Here is a 27,926-nt window from a genome sequence, read left to right as displayed (position 1 = left end):
CATCAGAGTTTCTCCATCTACTCCCAACAGCGGTCCAATTGCCTCTTTTACCTTGCGTTTGCTTCTCATGTATCTGTAGAAGTTTTTCTTATTGTAGCGAGCCCTCCTGACCAGACCCAGCTCGTACTGAGCTTTGGCCTCTCTGATGGCTGATCTGCAGTACCTAGTAACCCTCATATACTCCTCTTTAGAGGTCTGTCCTTCTCTCCATTTCCTGAACATTTCCTTTTTCTCCCTTAGCTTATTCTGGAGCTCTCTGTACATCCACATCGGTTTCTTGGAGCCCTTACCATGTTTCTGTCTTGCTGGGGTAGTGAGGGCTTGCGCTTGCAAAAGCTCGTGTTTGAGAAGGGCCCACCCTTCACTTCCTCCTTTCCCTTCCAGCACACTCCCCCACGGAATGACTCTCATCAAGCCTCTGAGTTCATCGAAGTTGGCCCTATGAAAATCTAACCTACGAGTCTGGCTATGAACTTCCTTGGCCCCCCACAGGAACTGGAATTCAAGGAGGACATGGTCACTTCCCCCTAAGGTCCCTGCCACCTTCATCTCATCTACCAATTCTTCCCTGTTGGTTAATATCAAGTCTAGTATGGCCGAGCCCCTTGTAGCTTCCTCCACCTTTTGAAAAAAGGAAGTTATTGGCCAGGCAGGTCAGGAAATTGCGAGATTCATGACGCTTTGCTGAGCCTGTCTCCCAGAACACATCGGGGAAGTTGAAGTCACCCATAATTACAAGGTTCTGATGTCTGGATACTCTACCAATCTGTTCAAAGAGGGCAGCTTCCATTTCTTCTCGCTGGTCAGGTGGTCTGTAGCAGACTCCAACAATAATGCCCTTTGTCCTTCCTCCCCTTATTTCTACCCATATACTTTCCACTGGGCTATCCGCCCCATTCTCCATAACTTCTTGACAATCAAGCCCTCTCCTCACATACAATGCCACTCCACCTCCTCTTCTACCCTTCCGGTTTTTCTTGAACAACTCATACCCATCCACTAGCACATTCCAGTCATGGGAATCATCCCACCAAGTCTCAGTAATTCCTACTATATCGTAGCCCTCTGTTTGCAATAGAAGCTCAGGCTCTTCTTTCTTATTGCCCATACTTTGGGCATTGGTATATAGACACTTGTAGCCTTGTACCTTTGTTTGACCTTTCCTACCCAGGTGGGTCCCCACTGTTTTCACTTCGTCATTGAAATCGCCATGTCAATTGTCCCCTTCTCCTTGTGGCATCAGTTTAAAGCTCTCCTGATGAAGTTCTCCAGGTTCGTTCCAAACGTTTTCTTCCCTGCCCTTGAGAGGTGAAGCCCATCATGTGCTAGAAGGCCTTCTCTAAGAAAACCTATCCCATGGTCCCAGAACCCAAAGCGCTCCTGCCGGCACCACCAACTCAGCCAACGATTCACCTCAAGTATGGTCCGCTCCCTGCGTGCTCCTCTTCCTGTTACTGGAAGGATAGAAGAGAATACCACTTGAGCCCCCAATGTCTTCAACTGCCTTCCAAGAGCTTCATAGTCCTCTTTAATTCTTGCAACAGTATTCGCAGCCGTGTCGTTCATTCCCACATGAATCAGCACAAACGGGTACTTATCAGCAGGCTTGATGAGTTTCGGCAGCCGGTCGGGAACTGATGTCTGTTGGCTGGAGATGTGTTGTAATCCCGGGAGATCTCCAGCTACCATCTGGAGGCTGGTAACCCTAGATAACACTGTTATTTGTGTTGAAAAAGTCTTTCTTTCAGGATTGATTGATCAACATCATATTTGTCAAAATCTAGAAAACACACACCATTTTTCCCAGTAATTGTCTAGCTTGCAGTCTTAGAGAATACTTGCCTACTTGGAGCACATGCATCACTGAATGTGTTTGTGCATTATGTATCTATACATAATGTGTAATGTGTATGTGTTGAACATATGATACACACACACATTATACCAACCATTATTGTTTAGTCAGACTTAGAGTGGCTCTCCAAGGGCTTAAGACAGTAGAAGCTATTTTTAAAACTGCTGTCAGAGATTCTTTAACTGAAGAGTCCAGTGATGGAACATCTGCAATGACAAAAATATGTTCTGCTACTAATTGTGACACCTTTCCAATATGTCTGTCTTTGTACATGAATAGGGCATGGAAGATCAATGAATATGTGCCTCAGCCATTAGGCGTTATGTAATAAGTAGGTGCCTGTCTTAGGCAAGCTATCACCTCAGAATATTTTTAAAAATACACATCATAAAATTTTATGCCTAACCCTAAAATAACATGTGCATATGAAATATGTGTTTTCAGCCACATGGATGCACAAGTTAGAGAACAGAATGCAGCAAAGAAAATGTGTTTGCTTTTATATAATATGTGAAACTACCCTCAGCTGTATCACCCCACCCCTTTCCAACAGAGGCATAATAAATATTGGCCCATCCCTGTTGTATGAACAGATAGTTATGTGAAACACTGAGCCTTAAATATTCAAAATGTTTAATGCATTCTTATGTACAAAAACAAAACCCACCTCAGAAGCAAAACTTTTTTTAAAAAGCAGCTTGCAGAATGCAGAGGCATATAGCATAACTGAAATATGAACACATCTGATCCCAATATCTACTTCAGTGTGCTGGCTCTGTTCTCCGTACTGGAAATAATATATTCCTTCATTAGCTGGAATTTTTGTTGTGTTGCTATAGCTACTTTCATTGTGAGTAGCCTTGACTAAGGCATGAAGTATTTGTTTTATATAAAACAAAAGTGTACACAGTTTCAGTGGCAAAGAGTTAATCATTTTATACAGTCAGCCAAGAATTCCGAGGTGATTTAAATTTGCCTTTTCTTTGAATGGGGGTTGGGGGGAGGGGAAGATGAAGACACTTTTCTCTCAGATAATATGTTGTGGCTATTGGAATGTATTCCAGTGGGGACATTTTTCAGATGTGGATAACAAGCTGTGCACCGTGCAGGTTATAGATTAGTGACAACCCCATTAAAATGAACCAAAAGCAAAATAAAACAATAATATGGAGATAAGAACAAAACAGCCAGCACAAGTAGCATATGCACAGTATGTGCTCCTCCTCAGTGCACAGCCATGTATCATCTTCAATACCGTTAAGAACCACCACCATTCTCCAGCCCTGTATCTGTGCAAGTGGGTCACCTTACATACTAATAGCCAAGTGGCCCTGATCTTGGATCCTTAAATCTGGAGGTTGTAGCCATGAGTGGGCAAGACAGATCTTCCTACACACCTGAAAAATGCCCCAGATTTGCAGGAAAACCAGAAATAAAAAATACATTTTTTAAAAAAAGACTCAAAATGATAAAAGAGCACCTGCAGCTTAAATCTGGTGCCCTCAGTGGCTCTTGCTAGGCAACGATAACAGTTTAGCTAGTATTCCAGGCTTCGTTTCTGTCAGGAAAAGGGAGGGGGAGGGGACAAGATTAGAATTTCAGACCCAGGTTCAAATTACCACTCTGCTGTAGAAGCTCAGAGTTACTTTGATCCAGTCACACACTCTCAGCCTAATCTACCTCTCAGAGTTGTTAAGAGGATAATATGGAGGCAAGGAAAATGATGTTAAGTTGCTCTGGGTCCGCACTATGAAGAAAGGCAGTATATAAATGAAGTAAATTAAAAAAATATAGATGAAGATGGGGGACAGATAAAAGGTAATATGGTTAGTGGGTTTGAAGGAGTGAGGAATGAAGGAAAAGGTGAGCATATGAAGGCCTCCAGGAGAAGGCAAAGAGGAAACAGTGTAGAAAAGGGGGGACAGGGGAAAGTGACGTACCCCCAGCATCCTTGCAGGTTCCCCCCATGCAACTGGGTCTAGCTTAGCTGGCACCACAAAACTGGGCCACAGGGAGAGGCTGCTGGAGAGAGGAAGAGGGGAAAGGTGAAGACAGGGGGACAAACAAAAGTGAGTGGGAAGGAAAGAAGGAAGCAGGAAAAGGGGGAGAGACTACAGGGGCGGTTAGGGAAATGAAAGGGGACAGGGGAGGGGAGGGGAAATGAGATGCCCCCAGCAAGTTCTTGCAGGTCCCCCACATATAGAAATCTAATATTTAAGATGCCATTATTCCTAGATTTGGGGTGCCATAAATCACAGCGTATGCATTTAGTATTAGTAAAGGTAAAGCACTGAGTCATTACTGACCCATGGGGGGATGTCGCACCATGACATTTTCTTGGCAGACTTTTTACAGCGTGGTTTGCCATTGCCTTCCCGGGTCATCTACACTTCACCCCCAGGAAACTGGGTACTCATTTTACCGACCTCGGAAGGATGGAAGGCTGAGTCAACCTTGAACCAGCTAGCTGAACCCAGCTTCTGCTGGGATCGAACTCAGGTCGTGTGAGCAGAGCTTGGGCTGCAGTACTGCAGCTTACCACTCTGCGCCACGGGGCTCTTTTAGTGTTAGTATCCATTTATTTTTTCTTTCTTTGCAATATAGATGCTAATCTTTACTGAAGGAAGAGCCATTAAATGGAATCAACTCTGTAAACCATGATGAAAAAATGCATTGTTTATGGCCGACTTCATAGAAGTTTCAGTGGGACAGTGCCAACGGACTAGTGAGTTATTTAATTCACTGTAGTAATGAAGCTGTCAACACCAGTGCTAATCTATCTAGACAAGAAAAGCCTATAGAAAGCTTACAACAATAAAGCCTACAGAAGTTGAAATGCTATTTTTTTAATGTTCAGTTCCCTTTACCACTATCATTTTCAATAGTGCTAAGGAGTGATTAATGGGATTTATTCCACATAGTACAGTGCCCTTGCAAAAGCCACTGTGTAGTAGATATTGTTGGATTTAAACCATGGAGAATCCCAATAAGCAACGAAACTCACTGAGTGACCTTCACATGTAGTTAACAAATCAGCCATTTTGGCATACTTTACATGTAATAACACACCTGAGGGAACCTTGGGATTGCATGTGCACTCTTTCTCTTTGAATTTGTGTGCAACTTGATAATTAAAACCTTTTACAGCAAATCTTAGTTTGCTATTATATCCAAACTGCAAGCGATGATTTTTTTCTTTCCCTTACAAACTAGGATTCCAAATCAGGATCAAACCAGAGTTTGGAATACTGGTTTGGAAGAAATGGCGCAAACCACAAATTGTTGCTGGGATGTAACAGCAAACTATAGTTCATCATGAAATTAGATGTACTTAGTTTGCTGTTACATCTCAGACACAAACAGTGGTTGATGAGTAATGGGAGGAGGTGCACAGGGGGAGGAAGTACGTGCCATCACCCGGACTCATTCACATTGTGACAAATGTTGTTTTGTCCAATGGTACTATGAAACTTGCAGGGATATCTTGAGCCAAGTGGAGCTCCGGGAAGCATCTTGGGTAGGATAAAAATGTAAGACTTTAATCCTATGCAGGCCTACCTAAGATTAAGCCTCACTGGACATAGTAAAACATACTTCTGAATATATCTGCATAAAACTGAGCTGTTGGTAAAACTGTATGTTTCAGGAATGATAACACTTCACACAGCTAGACTGCAGAATATTAATTTTTGTAAGGCATGCCTACAATATCTATCTGAATAATAGTGATCATGTATGTTGCGTAACTATTTGAGATTTTACTGGTGGCATTTTTCACATGTTGATAGTTGGTTGAGTACTGCAGCCTATTGTTTCACACACAGATGTGCTTAAGAGATTCTTATCTGAAGATCAAGTGAAACTGAAAAAGCTCAGCTAAGCAAAAATTACTAAGAACAAGTGCTAACATCCCTTAACACCAGCCAAAAAGCTGGCTGGATACAACCCAGTTTTTTTCTGAAAAATTCCTAAACCGAAAACAGAACTCTGAAAATAACTGATTAATGGGAAAGGATAAGCAAGGAAGTCTTCATAAAGTAAGTTGTTAGCTGTTAAGGGTATAGGGTTGCCAGATTGCCCTTTCCCAGCATACAGGCTCCCTCTGCTGCTAAATAAAGCAGTGGGAGCAAAATGGAGGGGAAAACATTTTCTGTCTTTTCAGGGCACATCTGAAGTTAACCTCAGTGTGCCAGAGTTATGGAAGTGATCTCATAGTGTTACGTGATGCTCCAGGATTTCCCCAAATCTGTGATAAAAACCATAGAGATTTGGGGAATTCCTAAAACATCATTACTTCTTTGTATGATGGGCTGGTAACCCTAACAGGTATTGAAAGAGAGATCATAAATGGCAATCTTCTCTCATTGCTGGTGACTTCATTTTTTAAAAAAAAGCTTTCCTTTTATGTATTTGAATTTAAGGCCCACAAATTTCTGGCACAAGGAAATTAAACTTCAGTTGTGCTTTGAAAAGACAGGAAGGACTGATTGATGCTTTTTGCCCTGCTAAGCCTGTACTGAGGCCAAACAGTGTCAATTTCATCACCAGCTTGCTTTGGCATTGGATGCCTCAGCCTGCATCTAGCAAATCCAGTTGTCAGCTCTTGAAACTTAAAATTGTGGACCTGGGCAGGTTGTGGCTTCAGTGCCCTAGGATCCTGGATTAACTAACAGGATTTTGTAAGCCAGGGACAGTGCCAAGGTGATTGCAAGCTGGAACGTGACAGGGGCCAAACCAGTTCAGAGGCAGTTCCAGTGGTAATATGGCAAATCCAGCAGGTCAGGGCAGAGATTGGTGATAAAGAGTGATGTGTATTGAACAACACCTCCCAGTGTGCTCACATGCCAGCTATATTCCTCAGACAACCTTCTCTTGTGGAGCCCCCTCTTAGGATTGTCTGTACAACACAGCTGGGTCACAGGCTTGCTCTGTGGTAGGCCCAGTTCTCTGGAATTGCTTGCCAAAGTGGGTGCAGAGGCCACTTCTTCCAGCTACGTGTAGGAAGGTGTGCAAGACAGTTTTATCTGTGACAGGTGATCTGTTTTGGCAGCTTTAGCTGTGTTTTTAACCTGTGCATTGATTTATTTTGTTAACAGGACTCTTGCTTTTTTGTCCTTCTAACTTCTTGTTGCATTAACTGCACTGAGTCTAAGAAAAGAAATATAAATATTTTAAATACATTAATAAATACATAGAGTTTACAGTTACTACATGTGTTTAAAAGTCCCCTGCTTGTAAACAATATTGAAAGTCATCTAAATTTGACTATCAGCAATCAGTGGTGCATGTCAAAAATGTAGGGAAACATGTATCAATTATAGGTAAATTATCTAGAATTGTCAGTGTTCACAGGTAAAAGTTCTCATTTAGCTACATTTTGGACCTACTGTAAATGTAGGATGGTACTAACAAGATTAATAGGTCATATATTAGGAAATTAAATACAATTTTAAAAAATGCTCAGGGATGGATAGGTAGAAGGGGGAAATGTGCTATGCTGTAATATTTGAGAAGCAGCAGGTGCTTGTGTAATTAAAGGCAGGGCTGTAATGCACACTTCTTTGGGAGAAGGGCTCAGATTGCCCAGGCAAGAGTGGCGCACAGTCCAGTTCACTGACATCACATGTTATAAAAGAGTTAAGTGAAACCAGTGGCCAATAGGAGTCTCCTTGTTTGTATGTTAACCAGGGGCTGTGAGCAGTACCCAACTACCCCGTCCTCTCCTGAGGACAAGAATTGGTTCAAAGGGTTATTTCATATAATCATTTTCTATCTGGATAAGTCTCTGTAAGAGAAGTACTTTCTGCACCATGGTTTCCACCATTTGTTGAATTGTCTTAACCTATGTGGTAAGAATACAAGTTACCATGTTCTTTTAATAATTAGGAAATTATTCTTATATTGATAAAATTATCTAGCAAGGTTACCTCCTTTTAATCAACAATGCCCAACTATTTTCTGACACTTTACATTATTTTATTTTGTTTCTTGAAGGCTGTATGTTTCTCTTCTTCACTACTGGAGTGCCCAACTACCTTTTTTTTCTTTTAAAAAAGGGACGAATACCAGTACAACTAGCCTCTCTCTCCTCCTCCCTGTACTATACAATGGCATCTCAAACTTAGATCCACAAGCCAACCATTTGCATTTGATCCAGAGGAGTTAGCCGTGTTAGTCTGTAGTAGCAAAATCAAAAAGAGTCCAGCAGCACCTTTAAGACTAACCAATTTTATTGTAGCATAAGCTTTCGAGAATCACAGTTCTCTTCGTCAGATGCATGGAGGGCAGAAAGAAACTGGTCAAATATAGAGGAGGAGAGGGGAGGGGAGGAGGAGAGGAGGGATGTAAACAACTCCTTTGATATGGAGATGCAAACAGCTCCTTTTGATGTGGGGATCAGTTTGCTTGTGTAAAGGTTCAAAGGAGTTTGCCGTGTTAGTCTGTAGTAGCAAAATCAAAAAGAGTCCAGCAGCACCACCAATACCATACAATTCCACTGCAGCACAAGCCTTTGATAACCACAGCCCTCCCTGCCAGATGCATCTGACAAAGAGAACTGTGGTCCTCGAAAGCCCACGTCAGGTGCCACTGGGGTCAGTGAGGACTTCAGTTAGGGTGTGCAGGAATATGTGTTTGTGGCACCTTGTTCTGTCTCAAAACATGACACTCGCACTGAGACCAGTTTACAAAAAGAGAGACATGGAAATCCTCGTGAGATCTTTGTAGTTCTTTCTAAATAGAGCTCTGATGACTCATCACCAAGAAATATAAATTAGAAGGGTTATGAATTATTAGTCCTTTTGTTTACCACACACACACCCCAGCCAATAGCGTTCCATGTATCAGTCATCCAGGTGTTGCCAGCACAGGTTTAGATGCTGCTTTCTGTGAGAATTGCAATTACGATAGAAGCTTACATGTGCTATCTTGGGTGCCCAATTCAAATCTCTCTCTCTCTCTCTCATTCTCTGTCTCACACAACCATGCACATACACACACAGACTGAGGTACATTTTCAGAAATGTTCAAATACTGCTTCATAATCTCTTCTTCAAACCTGCTTATTTTGTTGTGGCAATTCATCCTGAGTAATTTCAAGCTATTGTTTTCCTTCAAGTTTGAGCAACAGATGATGAAATGTTTGATTTACAGCAAAGGCAGGGCCCAGGATTTATTGTCAGTAATTATACCAGCACAAAAATAGCCAGAGTCGTCAGAGCCTCTATTTTGGGGGTGGAGGGGACTTTTCTGGTTTGGTTTCTGAAACTTGTCATAAGAACAGCCTTGCTCAATCAGACCACTGTTCCATCTAGTACAGCATCCTTTATCACACAGTGGGCACCCTCTGGAGGACCAACAACTGGGCGCAGAGGCTAAGGCCTCCCCCCTCCCAACAATGTTGCCTCCTGGCACTGATATCCAGAGATTCACTGCCTCTGAATGTGTAGGCTCCCCTAAGTCACCATGGCTAGTAGCCATTGATAGACGGATCCTCTGTGAATCTGTCTCATCCTTTTTTTAAGCTGCCCTTTCCTTTGTTATTTGTTTGTGCATTTATTTTCCTTACTTTATTGTTACACACTTATATTGCCTTTTCTTACCCAGACTGTCAACAATTGTTCTTTATTCCAGACTCCAAATAATTTCCCCATGACTTTCAAGCGCTAAGTATATATGCAAGAGTGTCCTGACACCAATGTTTTAAAAAGAAGTATGGGGAGTGGGGTTGCCAGCTTGAAAAATTCCTGGAGATTTAGGGAGTAGAGCCTGGAGAGGGAGGGGTTTGGGGAGGGGAGGGGCCTCAACAGGGTATAATGCCATAGGGACCACCCTCAGAGCAACTTTTTTCTCCAGGACAATTATCTCTGTTGCCTGGAGATAAGCTATAATTCTAGGAGATCTCCAGCCACCACCTGGAGGCTGGCAACCCTATGAGGTAGAGTTTGCACTGAGAAAACTCCATGGGAGATGAGGGGCACTAGCATAACCCTTTCCCTGACCATACCTTCTTTACTCCAACTTGCTTTTCTTAAGCTACTTGCTGGACCCACAAGGCTCAAACAGTGTATTTTCCCTCGCAAATGTGCATTTTGAACTCAATGGGCAGATAAGCAGCTTAGAGGAGGAATGATCGGAAGCAGAGACTTTACTGAAGGGGAAGATTTAGGTGACATATTCCTTCCATGCTGTTTCTTTGCCCAAAGCTTCCTACCCTTCCTGAAGTTACATTTCCTTAACGCCCTTGTGCTATTTCCTTGTGCTATACAACACATGTGTCTGGTTTGCCTTTCCTATCATGATTCAGGCAAGCTGTCCACATTTTTAAAAAAATTATAGAAGCATATATGTGTTTTGATATTCCTATGTTGATCCTTTACCTTATTAAAAATATTTACAAAACAGATGCAGGACTACTCCAGCAGTTAGGGAGGAGGGGTATGACACTAATGTACTAGTGCTAACTAGCACACACCCTTCACAGGCAGCTTTAGGATGGTTCAAACTGAGCCAAGCTAAAAACTTGTAGAATAGATTTTTCCAAGCTAACTCTGGGACAGAAAAAGGTATGTTTGTATTGCACCAAGGGTATGCTCAGTATGAGCTCAGGCACCACGCAATACTTGCCTGAGTTCTCCTCTGGCTTAGGTTATATATCTGAGCCAAAGAAGACCTCTTTCTTGACTGCCTCCTTCTCGCCTACCTGTCAAACCCAAGTCTGCTTTCTGCAGGCAGCTGCCGCTGAGGCAACCTGATGGAATGGTGGTGGCCAGATGGCCAGCCAGTTGACAGGTGGACAGGTGGGAAGACAATCTATTGCTCCTTGCCTCCACCTCCTTCCCTCATGCTATTTCATATGAAGAGTACATGACATGCTAATGGATCGGACACAAGCATCCAAGGACTGGGGGAGGGGGGTGAGTGAAGGGAGAGACTCTCTTCCTGTCCAGGCCCACTGCCCTCTCAATACAGCAATTGCCATCAACAGCCAGGAAGGTAAGGCTTGGAGATAAGGAGTCTTTTAAGAGACATACAAATATATTAAAAATAATAAAACCAACAACATTTCAATAATATTTTTATCAATATTGTAATTAAAAATACTAAAACACAAAAAGGGCTGCGGGTTAATTATGGGGGGTGGGAGTTCCAAGTCATCATTAGATTTGGGAGGAAATGAGGTATTTGCAATTTTTTCAGCAAACAGAAATGTGGTGGGGAGCCTTTCTCTAATTTAGCATCAGAAGGTTAATACCTATGAGGAGAGTGGAACCCTCCCCTTTCTACCTACTTCCCTTCAGTTTTATACATATTTTTCTTGCAGTCTTAAACTTTCTTTTTCAGTCTTAAACTTATTTTTCTTTTTTCCCTATTATTTCACCTTTTTTGTTGTTGTAAGGCTCTGATACTATAACAGAGGTGCATTTTAGGAAAAAATTATAAAATGTTTTTTGCAATATGACACTGAAACAGAACAAGTAAAAACTGTATGATAAAATGGATGCAAAACTTTGGAAAAAACATACACTTGAGTCAATGGGAAAATTTATGGACGAAAGATATTAGGTTTACTGAACGTCAAATATTAAGGGAGAACTGGTACAAAATGTTTTTAGATAGTATATTATCCCTAAAAATATAGCAAAAACAAACTGAAACTACAATGAGAAGTGTTGGAAATGTCAGAATAAGATGCAACATTTTATCACATGTGGTGAGCATGCAAAGAAGCAAGAAAATATTGGCTAGAAATACATGAAGAAATACAAAAGATATTAAAATTCAAGTTTCCGATGGATCCAAAAAATATGCTATTAAATATTTTACAAAGTACACAGGGAACTATTTAACTATATAGTGACAGCAGCAAGAGTAATATGCAGCAAAATGGAAAGAGGTGTAATGCCCAGATTTGAAGGAATGAAAGAATAAATTAAATGAGTATGCAACCACGGCAAAATTAAGTTCTTTCATACATAATAGACCAACTTTAAAATTTCAAGATAAAATAAAAGCTTTTTTAATTATATAGCTGAAAACGAAGAACAAAATTAATAAAGAGAATGATAGAAAGAGTTAGATAATACATGCTTATAATAAAAAAATTAGTTGATAAAATGTTATTAGATATGAAGACAGATGGTAAAGATAGAATAAGATATTTAAACTGAAGTGAAATATTAAAAGTAGGTTTAAGTAAGTTCCACTTGAATGTATGTATACAGTTTTTATTTTAGGTTTATAGGATTATAGTTTATAATTTGTTTGTATGTTTGAAAACTGAAATAAAATATATAAGTGAGGTGCAGTAGAAGAGAACAGCCTTTGGAATATACAGGCAAGTAAGTCATGGGAGGGTGGAGTCAGGTCATCCAATTGCACCCCCATTCAGATGTTAAAGTTAGATACAGTTTACCAAGAACTATGTCCCCAGTTGTCCTTAGCAAAGTTTCCTGGATTTCAGTGCTTAAAAAAATGCCTACCACTGCTTCAGACATATGAATGCTTGGGATCTTTGAAATGTGGGACATATTTCTTATGTTTCTTACCTAAAGGTTTCTGGATACTCTGAAAGGGCCATGTTGATGACATCCAAAGCAGGCTGATAGTGCTTTTGGGCTGAAAAGAGGAGCGCTAGCAGGTGAAGGGAATTCATATGATCCTTGCACAGTTTCACTGCCTCTTGGAGGTGTTCTATTGCATCACAAATCTGGAAAAGAAAAAATGATTTATCTCACTTAATCCTACCTTCAGTTCAGTTCAGATATATTTATTTTAGCCACTCGCCAAAAATACAAAAACAACAAAAATCTCCTCTTCCTTCCAAGCTAATGTAAAGGCAAAAACGGAATCAATAAAACTAAACTTCAATTTATTTATTTATTTATTTATTTATTTAATTCAATTTATACCCCGCCCTCCCCTCAGATGGGCTCAGAGCGGCTAACAACATTAAAAAATACATTAAAATCACAAAAACATAAAATCAATAACATTTTTTTTTTAAAAATCATTAAAATAGTCCAGGAGCAGGCTATTTAAACAAATATTGGGAGTCCGTATACGGGCGTAGCAGATGGCCAAGGGCAGCCCCAAAAGAAGTGGTGGTCTTAGATGGAAGGAGGACACCTGCTGGCACTCAGCTGAAGGCCCAGTGGAACATCTCCGTTTTACAGGCCCTGCGAGACTGTAACAGGGCCCGCAGGGCCCTGATCTCCAGCGAGAGAGCATTCCACCAGGCCAGGTTGAGGCCAGACGGATGTCCTTTGGGCCGGGGACCACCAGGAGTTGCTTGTCTGCAGAGCGCAACACCCTGCAGGGGATGTAGGAGCATTAAAAACATTTTAGGTATATACATTAGAAATCCTGAAAAGGCATATCAATTATTTGGATTATATTCAATTAATATTCAGTGACAGGGGTCCCCATCACAATCTAGTGTTGATGCAGAATCAGTATAGTGTTGCTATCGCTTCACAGCTACCAAGGCTAAAATGGCTACAAATTGAATTACCTATATGCACTTATATACCACTCTCCTAGACAGATTAGTGCCCACTCAGAGTGATGAACATAGTGTTGTTATTATCTCCACAATTAGGGTTGCCAGCCTCCAGGTAGTGGCTGGAGATCTCCTGGAATTACAACTGGTCTCCAGGCCACAGAGATCAGTTCACCTGGAGAAAATGGCTACTTTGAGGGGTGGACTCTATGGAATTATGCCATGCCAAGGTCCTTTCCCTCCCCAAACCCCACTTTCTCCAGGTTTCTCCAGGTTTCACCCCCCAGATCTCCAGGAATTTCCCAACTTGGAGCTGGCAACACTATCCACAATACATCTGGGGAGCTAGGGCTGAGAGGAGTAGTTTACCCAAGGCCACCTACTAAGCTCATGGCAGTAGAGAGATTCAAACCATCAAAGCACTGACTCTCACAACCACTTAACCATTATGCTACAGCAACTTACAGTGAACACCTGTGCTGTTTTTAGCAACATTATTCCTTGACACAGACCAGTGTTTTAGATTGTCCAGGATTAACCATATGGTAATCCACTCCCCAATTTACAGTGAACTGGAAGGACAAAAAGTAGGGGAGAGCTCTAGAAACAAGTTAAGTTTAATTATTGCTGTAACTCTGCAGAGAAAGAACCCTGCTCTTTCCTGATTTCCGTGCCTTTCCTTCTGGATACAACATCTCCAAAGACAGGCTCTTGTCCAAGCACAAACAAGACAGATGCCTGCTTAGATTTAACAAAAGACCAGGGGTTTCCATCCTCCAGGTGGGGTCTGGAATTCTCCTGGCAATACAACAGACCTCCCACCTACAGAGACCAGTTCCCCTTGAGAAAATGGCAGCTCTGGAGGGAAAATTATATGGGATCACATACCCACTGAGCTCCCTCCCCTACCAAAGCTCCACCCTCCCCAGGCTCCTCCTCCATATTTTTAGGAATTTCCCAAGTTGAAGTTGGCAACCATGAACTATTCTGGGACCTACTGACCAGAAAACACTCAAAAGGGATATAAAAAAGATCAGCTACTGAAGTTAAAGGAGTCCAAAGCTGTCCCTTAATAGGAAGCCACATAGAAGCCATCTGTAAACCTCTGAGCTCCTTAGGGAGAAAGCAAAACACATATATAGCAACCAAATGGATGGGGCTGCACTTCCGCTAAATAAAGAGGTTTATAGCTTGAGGGTGCTGCTGGTCTGGGGTCTCCCGTTAGATAAACAGGTGGGACAGTGGCCAGGGCACCTTTAATCAGATATGGCTAGTGAACCAGCTGTGGCCATTCATGGGTAGAAAAGATTTTTCCATTATGGTGCATGCTCTGTTAACATCTAGGTAAGATTTCTGCAATGCGCTTTAAGTGGGGCTGCCTTTGAAGACTCTAGAAGTTAGTAAAGATGCAGTGTCTTGTGTCTGTGTCTATCGTTGTCTTCTGCCAGTGGGAAAAGACCTTTTTGGTTGGTTGGTTTCCCTCATATTAGCTCTTATTAGCTCTCCTCCCGGTTTGTGTGTTTGTTTATGTTTGATTTCATTTTATAAAATATTTTGTTTTAATTATCAATGCTTTTGTCTGAAATATTTTAATGTTTTAATGTATTATTTTAATGTTTGGTGCCTTGGGGACCTTGAACTGGTTGGAAAGGCAGCATAGAAGTTTTATAAATAGACACAGACCAACAGACAGATAAATGGTCCTATTACTCAAGCAGGTGAGAACGCAGCAGTTTACACACTCATTGAGAGAACTAGCACACACATACATAGCATATTATTAAGTAATCAAGCATTTCACATTAAGCATTTAGAACACCTTCTGGAGGAGAAATCATCTATTTTACAGAAAGAAAAAACTGCATCTGAGAGTCTGTAACTGAAAACTGTGAATCCATGGCAGAGAACCTAGAGTATATCTCAAGAAAATGAACCAAAAGGGGGGAAATCCCACCCTTGCTGGTGGAAAACTAGCCAGTTGGCAACAACTCCTCACAGTCTCTGCAACATATTCCACAAAGGGGAAGCCATACTACAGTTAACTCTTGAGTGGACAGCCATGGTCTACAGTATTTTTTTGCCTTTTCTGACTCTTGAGACTGTTTGTATTTATTGGAATGGGGTGGGGTTGGCCATGTTACAGGTTTGCACCAATCCCAGAGAAATGTTGTTTTTGAGCTCGGGCTTTATTAACCAAGTAGACCAATAGCTTTTTATGGGAGAATAAAGTTTCCAGACAGTGAAACCCTTGACATCTATAATGAATAAAATTTTCTCTTTCTCCTGTTGTGGTTTGATATTCTATCTTTCTGCTGTCTAAAGGAAATTCTTTGAGGAAATCTTCCTCTTTTGTTATTGATAGCAGATCTTAACAGATAGCTTGAGATCTTAAAAATGATCCTGAGTTAAACATGATGTTACCAGGACTTTTATTTGTTCAATTTCATACAAGTGGTGAAAGTGATAGAGAGGAAAGCAATTTACACATTGAAGATCTTATGGCTATAGACTGGACATGTAGCAGGTATAGGAATTTTTTCCTACATAGAACTACTTTTCTTGTTGGAAAAGGTTAACATGTGAAATAGCCTTTAATCAGAGAAGAACAATGAAAAGTGAAAATAGGAGGCATGAATATATGCTATATTCTCAAGATATTTTCTGTCACCATGAAGGATACAAATTCAATTAGAACTAGCCTGTGAGATCAGACCATGGTCCATTGCTTATAGATACTTTTGGTATAGGGGTGGCATTCACCTGGTTTTGGTGGGCAAACCCCCAACGCAGCACCCCCATTCCCTGCCCGCACTAAATGGAGAAAAGGGTGAGAATGGCATCTGGCAGCACCATTTCCATCTGAATAACTAGAAGTGATGTCACCATGTTGCCAGATGCTTTAGCATTTCCACAAAATGCTGGAGCATCCCACAATGCAGTGATGCTGCTTCTGGTTATGCAGCCATAAATGTCGTCGCTACATCATGGAATGCCATTCAGGTCAGTCTCTGCCCCCACCCAAGTCTCCCAGGGGTTGCTGGCCAAGAGCTGGCAACCCTGTGCATGAAGACAAATGGCCTTCCCATGTTGTTTGTTCCCAAGAGGGTACATGTGTGTTCAGCCTGCACCAGAGAGACTCACTCTGCAGCTGAAAATTATACATTTTAAGACATAGTCTGGAAAGACCTCTTACACTATCCCTCTACTTCTCCCCAGAAGGAAATGCAACTAAAGTTATGTATTCTGTAGACACTTTATTGGTTATTTATTAGCCAGTGGGTTCAATTCAAGTTACTGGTTATCCCATACAAGGTCTTTCATTTCCTTGGACTGTCATATCTGCAGGACTGCTTCTCCTGTAGTGCTTCACAATGACAGCTTCACTCATTTGAGCAAAGCTTCCAGAAGGCATCCGCCTGCAAGTGGGTAAGAATGCCAGTACATGTGCATTATCTGTTGTAGTTTCCACTTCAGGGAATTGCATGCCTGAAGTCATTGGGAAGCTCCCATACTTCTGTTATTCCTCAAACTGTGTAAAACAGAATTCATCAGGAGGGCATTTTTATAAAGGGAAAAGGACTCGGATCCCAATGGGGATCCAAGTCAACATACATCATTTTCCTCTCCTCCATTTTATCCTCCTAACGACCCTGTGAGGTAGCTTAGCTGAGAGTGTGTGATTGGCCCAGTGACTTTCCATGGAAGAGCAGGGAATTGCACCCAAGTCTCCCAAATCTAGTCCATCTTTCTAGCCACTATACCACACTAACTCTCACTGGTATATATTATGGCATGTATTATCTGTTTATTGTATGTGCTATCCTGCTTTTACTACATTGTTTTCTACTTATGTAATTCCACGTACTGCTTTGTTGGACATATCATGTCTGATACTTGCCTTGAGTCTCAGTGAGACCAAGCAGGCTATAAATAAAGTAAATAAACAAATAAATAAATACTAATAAAAGTTTCAAGTCTAGCAGCTTGGTGGAAGAGAACTGGAAGGAGCTGATCAGTTTAATCTTTACCCATAAGCTAATGATACATGAACGTCTGGAGCTTGCTTCTGCAGGGTCAGTCCACTGGTCCGTCTGACTTGGTATCATCTACTGGCAGCTGATCTCCACCAGGGACAGGGCTTCCACCACACCTGTCACCTGATAACCTCTGAAGGCATGCACGAGCAAGCCCTCCCTAGAACTGCCCACTCTTGTGAGAGACTGTTCACATATGCAAGTCATCAACTGATTGCCACGGTTAGGAGGTGATGAACACACCTGTGTATGCCAGCTCTGAACAGCTAGAAGACTACCATGAAAGGGCTCTCCATTTAAAAAAAATGTTTCATGGATCATCTAGAATATTGTCTCAAACAATTTAGCTTCCTTTGAAAATACAATACCTTTGCAGAAGAAAGAAAGCAACTGAGCAGCCCCCTTCCCCCATTGTTCCTGTGCACAGAAATATGAAAACTTAAAAGCCATTTCACAGCAGCAGAGCAGCTCTGTTTCCTTGTAATGATCTGGATGAGTTAATTAACATAGCCTCCAACTGTACCTATTTAAGAGAAATAATGCCTGTATTTTCCAGAGTGTACCCTGGATAAGAAGGGTTGTAGCTCAATGGGAAAATGTTCCCACATTTCAATCCCAGGCGTCTGTACTTAAAAGGTTTCAGGTAGCAGGGCTGGGAAACTCCCCCCTCCTTTGCCTGGCAGCTTCATATGCCAGCTGAGTACTGAAATACATTCATCTTATCATTTAGGCTTTCACAATACTGCCTACCATACCCTCCCCCCCCCGCCCCGATTTAAACACAGTACCAGGATGGAAGGATTTACCAATGCGGCATTGCACATGAGAAATGTAGTGTTGAACCTAGGTTCTCAGCCTCTATACATTGAAAGGTAGCAATCCAGAGAACCATTGCAATAATGATGCATGCATAGTGGGACTGTGCAAATACTAGCCCAGTTTAAACAAGACATTAGGCATGCATGAAGAACATATAAGCATTTCTGTCCCACTGATGTTGTCTTCAATTTTGTCTTTACCAGATACTGACAGCACCTTCATTCCAGTGGTCTCCTAATGCCAATAAAGTCTGGCAAGGGACTCCTGCATACACTTCCAGCGGCAGGTAAACTACAAGAGTATGCACAGATTGCTGATGTCATGCTCAGGTGAAGCTACATATTATGTATCTATCTGGGAGAGTTAGGAAATAAGAACTATTATGGTCCCTTGGCCAAATACATTTTGCCACTCTTCCCTCTCTCTCAAAGGAGACTGTAAATAGTACAACATGCATGTTTAACCTTTTAGTGAGATACTGAGCACAAGCACATTTTTAAGAGTTTTGAGTTTTACAGTCTTAGAAGGGAGGAAGAAAAACTTCAATAGAAAAGAAATGTGGAAAATAGTCATAAGAAGCAGCTGGCTGAAATAGCTGTACTATTTACATGACAGTGACACGACAGTCTGATCTTCTGAAGGTTTCATCATATGGTGTTTCACTGTGAAATCTATGAAAACGTGATCACTGTATGAATGAGCTGTTATTATCATGAATATAGCACCATCAATATTTGTGTATTTTTAAAAGCCAGATCCTACTTTTCTACCATTTAGAGGCCCTCAAAGTTGCTTATGAATAAGTTTGAACAAGATTGCTTTAGAGTCCCAGCAAGGATAGGTTCCACATATAAATGGTTATTTATTTAAGTTCATTTATACCCTTCCTTACTGCCCATAGGGGACCACAAGCAGCATTTATTATTCTCCTCTCTTCTGTTTTATCCTCATAATCACCCTGTGAGGTAGGTTAGGCTGAGTGTGTGTGACTGGCCCAAGGTCACCCAGCAAGCTTCCATGGGCGAGTGGGGATGGGAAATTCCTGGAGATGCGGGGGTGGAGACTGAGGAGAGCAGGGTTTTGAAAGGGAAGGGAGGTTAACAGGTATAATGTCACAGGCTGGCTATCCTACCTACAGGAGGAAGTGGGCTACTCTGCTGCCCACTGGGACAATTTTACTCAACAAGTTGTAGATAAAATATCTCACATTCATTCCAACTTAGACTCTGCATTAGCAGTGACATGATTGGATGGTTCCAGGGTGCTGACTTGTCCAGTTGTGTGGGATGTCTTTCAGTGTGTTCAGTCTGAGAATGTGGGCAGGATCCTTGGAAGTTTAAGATCTATCGCCTGCTTGTACCTTGCCTTTCATCGATGTTTAAATTAGTATGTGTGGAGGGGCTAGCAGACAGTAAATGCCTCCTTGAGAGAGGGCGTGGTCAACCCTTCCATGAATCAGGCAGTGGAATGGCCATTCCTAAAGAAAACTACTCTGGATTCAGTAGAGTAGAATAACTGCTGTCCAGTATGAAATGTACTATTCTTGAACTGGGTGATTGAATTAACAGTGGCTGGGCAACCTCTGGCATTCCTGAATGGCTGATGAGAAAGCTTTAATCATAGCACTCTTCGGTAAATATAACCTGCCAGATACATTAGTAAGTATCATTTGTCTCTCAAATTAATCAGAAAGAGAATCCATTAGATAGTTTAAATTATTAAGGATATTAAAAATGCATTGTTTTTTACAGTGGCAAAAAAGAACTGAGGGAAATAGGGGTGCTCCGCCTCACAACCCATATTTTTGGAGAGAAAGCCTCTAAGCATGTGCAGTAGAGGCAGAACACGCCCTTACAGATTAAAAGAGCTGAAGAAATCTCTCCCTGGCTGGAGAGATTTGGACCGTACAAAAGAACAACGAAATCTAATACTATGGCAACAAGAATGAGAACATGTTTTACAGGAAATGTGATATTTAACCAATTTTTAGAGATGTGTGCTCCTGCGTTTATCAATATATTTTTGATTCAGTTGCAGCTGTTTTACTAGAACAGTGGTCCCCAATGTGGTGCCTATAAGCGCCATGGCACCATCTGGCACCCACCAATACTTTTTAGCAAGTGGGTAGGGCCAGGCAGTGCTTTTTGAGTTGTTGATGTTTATGATATAATGCAAATACTGTCTTTATGCAAAGTACTGTATCTGTGCAAATTGCAGAATAATATTCTGAAAACACTCTAGGACTTGATTCTGACTACATACAATTCGGCTAAACAGTTAAAATGTTTAATGTACCTAACTGCTGCTTCTATTGAAATCATTGTATCTTCCCAATTTTAATGTATTTTTATAACTGAAGTGGAAGTTCATAATAACATCACTACCTCAAATTTTGTTCACTTAAAAAAAAAACATTTATGTTCCTGTTAAAAACTGTCCAGAATCTCTCACCTCCTGCATACATGTGCAAGGAGCTCTCACCAGTCCTTCAGCACTGTCATTGTTACAAGTAATAGTGCTGGTTAAAAAATGTCTGGGCTCATGAGGAAAGGGCTTATGTAAAGGGGACCGCCAGGAGAAGAAGCATTTTTTTCTTTTCCTTTTGCATAAGTATGTTAGATGCCTGTAGGTACTGCCAGATGAGTGTTTCTTAGCTAGCTCAATATGTATACTTATTTTCTGTGCATGCAAGAAAATATTTTTAATCATTAAGTTGATTTTAAAAGGCATCCTATTAAACACAGCTTCTGACTGAAATTCTAAAGACCTACTGTCCAAGTTATGCATAACCTTACTCCCTGACATTCTGTGGTTGGTTCTGCCTGCCATGGCAGCCATTTTGTTGTTGGCTCCACCTCCCATGGTGGCCATTTTGTAATTTGTTCCATTTCCCATGGTGTGGTTGCGCCCACCACACTGTGTCAGAATTCCAAAGGTGCCCACAGGCTGGAAAAGGTTGAGGAGCCTATAATTCTGCTATGACAGACTGACAGCTACCCCTCTAGAACTTAAAATTACCTTTACTTTGAGCTGTGTATGGTTGCCGTATATTCATAAGAGAATTATAACTGATTTCCTGAACGAAGGTTGTCATCCATTTTGGTTTCTCCCATCCAGCCCCATCTGCAGCATTTGTGGGCTTGTCAACATCTGCATTTCAATTCTTGAGCGAACAATCTTTTTTTTTAAAAAAAATGTCAATACTGAACCACAACTTTCTCACAAAAATCTCCATTTCTTACTAGTTGCTCCTTTATTACATGTTTTTATTTTTAAAAAACCCTAATGCTCTTCTGATTTGCTAAGGAGATTCACACACACATAAACAGGCTTTATGTACATGTAAGCAGGACTGGAAACTGTGGGCGTAAATTGACTGCATATTTAAGGTAGTGGTACATGCGCAGTAGACAAAGTTTCTACATCCCCCTCTAGAAACCAAGTTCTGTACAGACAGCCTTGAGGTACTCTTAGGATTCTTCTGCTAGTTTGAAGCCTTGTTTAGTATAATTGGCATAATAATTAAAGAAGTGTACCAATAAATAAAGAAACAGAACTAAGCAGATGAATATTCTATATTTAGCTAAATGAGCCTTTCCATGACTGCCATTTAAGAAAATCATGTTGGCTTTAAACAAATTCCTAACACAGCACTTAACTACCACGAACCTAGGAATAATTCTGAAAAACATGAATTTGTTTTTTTTCTCAAAGTAAAATCAATGATGATGTTTAATTTGGTTTCCTAGAAGCTTCTTCAGCAGTTTTAAAGCTTATGTAAAGATACTTAAGAACAGAATGCTGTAATTCCGATGCTTGAAAGATTAGCTGAAATGTAATAAGGGTCCCTTAAAAGTGACTGAGGCATGTACATGTCCCAAATAAACAACTTCTTTCTATTCTGATTTGCTTCGAGTATGGAATAGAAGTAGCCTGATGCTGCTGTTTGCAGTCAGCGTAATTTAGGTTAAGCCACCTCGTTTTTGCAGCGCCTTGTATATGAAAAACCTATATGAACTTCTCAGTGGGGTGCCTAGTTCAACAGTATCTACTCTGACTGGCAGGGTCTCTGTCGAGAAAGGTCTTTCCATCCATCTGCCCACCTGAGATCCATTGCACAGAAATCATGCGTGTTACTATTAAACCATGACCCCCTCCATGCATAAATCTGCCATGTTATGGATAGGGTTCTAGTCTTGCTTTCTCATAACATGCTAGTTTTGAATGTGCTACTGGGAGCTAATTTATATAAGAAAACATATCGATAATCTATTTTCCCCCACCCTGTCTGCAGTACTATATTCCAGAATCAGATACATTACTTGAAGTTGCTTGTTTTGCTTCTAATTCTAACCTGAGTTTTCTTGCTATACAGCCTTCGCTGTTAAATCAACACAAATTAGTAATTCTTAACATGTTCTTTTGGAACTACTGGTCTTGAGACTCGAGGCAGATTACATAGCATAAATCAAGACAATCTACAACAGAGACATTCAATAAACAAAGGTATACAAATGCAAATTTGTAGAGATGTGAAAACAAGCAGAGATCCAATACAGACCTGACACAGAGCATAAACAATTCTAAACCTGACACGTTAAACAACCGCTGGAGATTAACTACCATACCACTCGGTCTGGCACTGGCAGCCACCATGCAACTAGACTCAGCCTGGCGCTGGTGGCCCTAACACAACTGGACAGATTTATGCATGGAGGGAAGGTGGAAAAGCTGAAGACAGGGAACAGATGAAGATAGATTGGCAGGTGGATGGAAAACTGAGAATGAAGCAGAAGTAGCAGTGAGGCTATGGGGGCTGGCAGGGAATGGAAAGAGGGGTGGGGATACAGAGGAAAATGAGATGCCCCCAGCAAGTCCTTGCAGGTTCTCCACTTGTTATTAAGTATTTCACCACATTTCAGCTGTAAGCGGGCATTTGGTTCAGCAATGCACTCAAGCAATGAGCTCTAAATTCACACAGACAATGGCTAGTATGCAGAATAAACTGACCATGCACCATGAAACATGCTTCAACAATCTTCTGTGATATGCAGCAGTCCTGTGGCAGTCACACAGTAATTCCTTAGCAAATAAATCAAGGTGGAAAGCATTCCCCAGGGATTTGAATACCACGGCCCTAAGGGAAGCACCTCATTGATTGCAGCTATAAGTAGCAGTAAACTGTGTTTTCACTGTTCTATAGGTACTAATCTTTGTACCTACCTGCCTGACCAGAGCCAGCTGCAATGAAACATAGAGAATGATCTGGTGATCTTCTGGTGCCAATTGATGTGCTCTGTAAAACATACAGAATGTTCAAAAAGAGAGCTAGATAGTGCTAAAAGCAAGCTGTTACCATTGCATACATACTACAAACATATGATTTAGTGGTGGTATGAAAGTACAACCATAAGCTATGTTTTTAAGTTCCCGCTTCTCCCATTGTCTTTGGCATTATTTTATCTGTGGACAGCTAACATGGAAAAGCAGAATCAGTGCTGGCTTGGATTACAAGGACTTGTATTCAGCCTTGTGACTTTATTTACTTTATTTATCATCTGCCTCCCTTCTTGTTACTCAGGCGAATTACAGAATTATTAAAAACAGTACAATAAAGACCAGTATAAAATTAACAGTGTGGTAAAACTGGTTTGTACAATTAAAGATATGCCACTATATGTCAACAATGCCCTTCTACTCTCTACATAAGACAAACAAGTTAATCCCCACGTAACAGAAAAACGGACACAAATCTGACATTAAAATGACAATACTGAGAAACCAATGGGGGAACATTTCAATACCCCAGGGCATTCTGATACTAGCTTGAAACTCACTATTGTCCAATGAAAGAACTTCAAAGGAGACTCCAACTGCTGAACTGGGATTCATTAAGAGATTTCACACTATTTCCTCATCCTGGTTTAAACAGGGACTTGACATTTTTTACTCACTAGAGGTGTTAACTATCTTAGCAAAACTATAGATTTTCTGCCCATTAGTGGTATAAAACTAAATAAATATAATTACATTGGAATTTTATCAACTGTATCTTAAAAGAAAATACATGATCAAAAGATGAGAGGAGTTGGTGACAAATAAGCAGTGAAAGGGGAAAGGGTAGAGCTGTAAGACCAAGGGTATCTGAAAGAGACTTTTTTCCTTGTATCTGTAGGCCTCCTGTATTGGTGAAAAAAAGTTTCTCCACAGGAATTCTGGCTGTGGCCAGTTTAAATACAAACCTGTGCTTAAAACCCTTCGGCAGTGATGGAGAATTCACTGCAATTGTCACTGGTTATGGGGTATTTTTCTTTAAAACAGCAGCAAACCTCCCACTTCTAGGTTCAACAAGTGCAAAGAAGTTAGAAGCTGCACAAGGAAACAAGCAAGGGTGAAGCTGAGCTGGATTTGACAAGCTCAAGAATCCTGCAAACAAAATACATCTATAAAACTGCCAGCACTCCCCATTTTATAGTGCTAGATGCTAAACTCACCCCATTTATAACATGCCATTCTGACACTGAGTGCCAGGTGAGTTATGGCCAAGTATTCAGATATCTGACTAAGATAGAGAAGGGGGCTGTGCCATTCAGTAGCTTCAAATTCATAACCTATGTCCTTCGTGACATTGCTCTAACTAATACAGGCCAAGCACATCAACAGACTGACTGTCTTCCGTCAGCACCAGACAAATGCTCGTTCCTTGATTGCAAAAGCACCAATAAAGTGAAGAAGAACCAGTTCAAGAATGGCCAAGTACTAAGGAGGGCAGGGCTTCTTGTTCTCCTTTAACACTGAGGAGAGGAAAAAATTTCTACAGAAGAAATGTAGCTTACTGCCACATTGTTCTATTGTGACAACAAACAACACTTAACCAGCATTTCTTGAAGCTACACATTTGATCTTCTTTCCAACTGGTCAATCTAAGTGGTTCACACTGGCACAAGCATCAGCTGAAGGCTTGGCCCTCGCTCATTTATTCATTCAGTACGTTTTTATCTTGCCCTTTCTCAAAGGAGTTTAGGATGGCATGCTTCCCCCACCCTCCTCCATGCCAATCTTCCCAATTACCCTGTGAGGCAAGTTAGGCCAAAAGAGAGTCGCTAGCCCAAGGTCAACCAGCAAGCTTTGTGGCAGTGTGGGTATTTGAGCTTTGAGTGTCTCAGATCCTAGTCTGACACTCTCTACTACACTGTATTGGTTCTCCCTGCTTGACGATTCTCAGCAGACTACAGGAACCACTTCCACTGAAAAAATATTGTTTCCATAGAGATACCTGTTATTGTTTAATAAATTTATCTCCTGCTTTTCAAGTGACGCTCTTGAAGTGGCTGCAACAATTTAAAATAATCACAAAGATACAATAGAAGATATTAAGGATATATAGGGGTGTGTGTGTGTGTGTTTGTGTTTGGAGGGTGGTTCTCAAATAACTCGGCAATAGATTGCATAGGCTAGGTTTCAAGTACTCTCCTCTAGCAGAAGAAGGAGCTGAAGGTGGATTCACAGCCTGGCTAATCTTAGGGTGATTCCGCACAAATGGTTTTCCCTGCTTCAGCTTCTAAATGACCTCGATTTTTTCTTGTGTTTCCACACGTGGGAAGGCAATCCTAGCAGCAGATTCGAAGTCACTGCACGTTTTGTCCATTTTTTTTCCATCCTGCTTTCCCCCGACTTATTTGTCCATGCACAGCAGATTAGGGATTTTAATCATGCGGAATTCTTTATCCAATGTTCTCCCCACCCTTGCCCTTTTCTCTCACCCTTTGAATCAACTTAATTTGATTGGCCAATCATGTTTTCTAAGCTACACCCACTACCCTTTCCCTTCCCCTTTAAAAAAAAAATGTAAAAAAACGTTGCAACGTTTCTACAAATCTATGCAGAAACATATCCTGTGTCACATGACAACAGCTGACCAATAACAGGTCCATTTTACAACACGCCAAATTTGTTACTTGTTGCTCGCTGACAGCTGACAGCTTCTGAGGTAGAGTGAAAGTGTGATGGAGGGACTTCAGCGTTCAACTAGTGGTCTAGGCATTTCATGGAGGGAGAAAGAGACCGTCCTCAACACAACACCTATCACTAAACCACACCGCTCACGAAGAAAGCGGGAAAGATAGACGCGGGGTCATTGGTAACAATTTCCCCTCCAAATGTCAATAGCCAATACTCTTCCACAATATCGGCGGGAAGTGCTCTGGCCTATCCAATATGTTTATTTGATGCAATGTTTATGTGTAGCAACTTTTGTGAGAAATTTTTTTCTAATGTGTTGGTTTGATGCAACGTTTATGTGTAGCAACGTTTTTTGGGGGAAATTTTTTTTTGAAAAATGAAGATGTGTGTCATTTGACACTTCCCCCGGAAAAAGCGATGAGGAATCGATTTTTATCCTGTCAAAAATTCCGCATGATGGACTTTGAGCAGATGAAATGTGCGAAACAAAAGCCTAATGTGGAATCAGGGAGAAGTGGATTCATAGGACTCCACCGCGGCATGACTGCTCAGAAAGTCCGATCAAAATTGATCATGCGGAATCCCCCTTACAGATTACAACCCACAGAACTAAGCTTTCCACTAATCACTTTTGTGATCTACAGTTTTTGTGATCGCTGTTTTACTCATCTAAGACATCCCATTATTTGCAGTTAACCATGGTTTTGAAAGGATAGGGACCATAGACTTTACTACTATGTGCTACTGTGTGCTGTCTGTTGCTTTGGGTATGATCTCCCCCTTTAGTTCTATGTTGTTTAATGTGTCAGTCTTATAATTGCTTATGCTCTGTTTCAGCATTTCATCAACTCTGTATTGGATTTCTGCTGGTTTTAAATCTTTGCAAAGTTGCGTATATGTATCCCATTATGTTGTTTATTGAAATATCCTTGAAATTTATTGTACTGATACTGTGTAATCTGCCTTGAATCTCAGTGAGAAAGGCAAACTATAAATAATGTAAATAAAATAAAATAAATAAAATCAGGTATAACAGGAAAACAGGAAAAAGAAGAAACACAGATACAGCAACAGAAGCAGAGCAATAAATTAGCTTTCATCATAAACAATTATTAATGACATAGGATTTAATAAAAGAAGCATGAGGTTTTGATAGTGCTAAATCATAAACTGCCAACTAAAGCTGTTACATTTTGATGCTTAGCCAAAAACAAACGTCTGAAGATCAAGTCATTGTCTGCCTTGCAGCACCTGGGGGCAGAAATCTATTTCTCGCTGATGTATGAATGAGACTGAAAGAAGTGCTGAATAAGACCATTTTCCTGTGGTACAGAGGCAAAATCAGATATATAGGGCGTTTGATCTCATCAGCTCTCAAAAGATAGGCCGTGTTGGTACTTGGATGGGCAACCTACAAAGAAGACTCTGCAGAGGAAGGCACTGACAAACCACCTCTGCTTCTCACTTGCCTTGAAAGTGGATTGCTGGAATCGCCATAAGTCAGTTGTGACTTGACTGCATGCATGCACGCACACACACGCTTACATACATATGGGTCATTAGTAAATCCGCCAAAACAACAGTTGCCATAAAGTTAAACCTCAACAGAGAAGGAGCTCCTTTTTGGGGGACAGTAACTGAGATGAACCAAATAATCTTCCCATTGATGTTTATATTTAAACATAGGATACCATTGTATTGCTACCTGCTACAGCCATGTCATGCTGGGTAGAAATATCAAACTTTAAATTCTGCA

The 27,926-nt window shown here is 41.0% G+C and overlaps 1 protein-coding gene across 1 annotated transcript in view; it reads right to left on the bottom strand.

Annotated features, from left to right (window-relative positions):
- TTC7A (tetratricopeptide repeat domain 7A) overlaps positions 1–27,926 on the bottom strand; it is a 243,016-nt gene that overhangs the window by 100,338 nt on the left and 114,752 nt on the right. Inside the window, exons 14-15 of the mRNA XM_054984113.1 lie at positions 23,432–23,504; positions 12,403–12,563 (exon numbers count right to left, since the gene is read on the bottom strand). Of these exons, the coding sequence (XP_054840088.1) occupies positions 12,403–12,563; positions 23,432–23,504 (234 nt within the window). The remainder of the gene's footprint in view (positions 1–12,402; positions 12,564–23,431; positions 23,505–27,926) is intronic.

Source organism: Eublepharis macularius, chromosome 1, assembly GCF_028583425.1.
Source record: "Eublepharis macularius isolate TG4126 chromosome 1, MPM_Emac_v1.0, whole genome shotgun sequence".
In the NCBI taxonomy this organism is placed as follows: Eukaryota; Metazoa; Chordata; class Lepidosauria; order Squamata; family Eublepharidae; genus Eublepharis; species Eublepharis macularius.
This window is presented reverse-complemented; position numbering and strand designations above follow the sequence as displayed.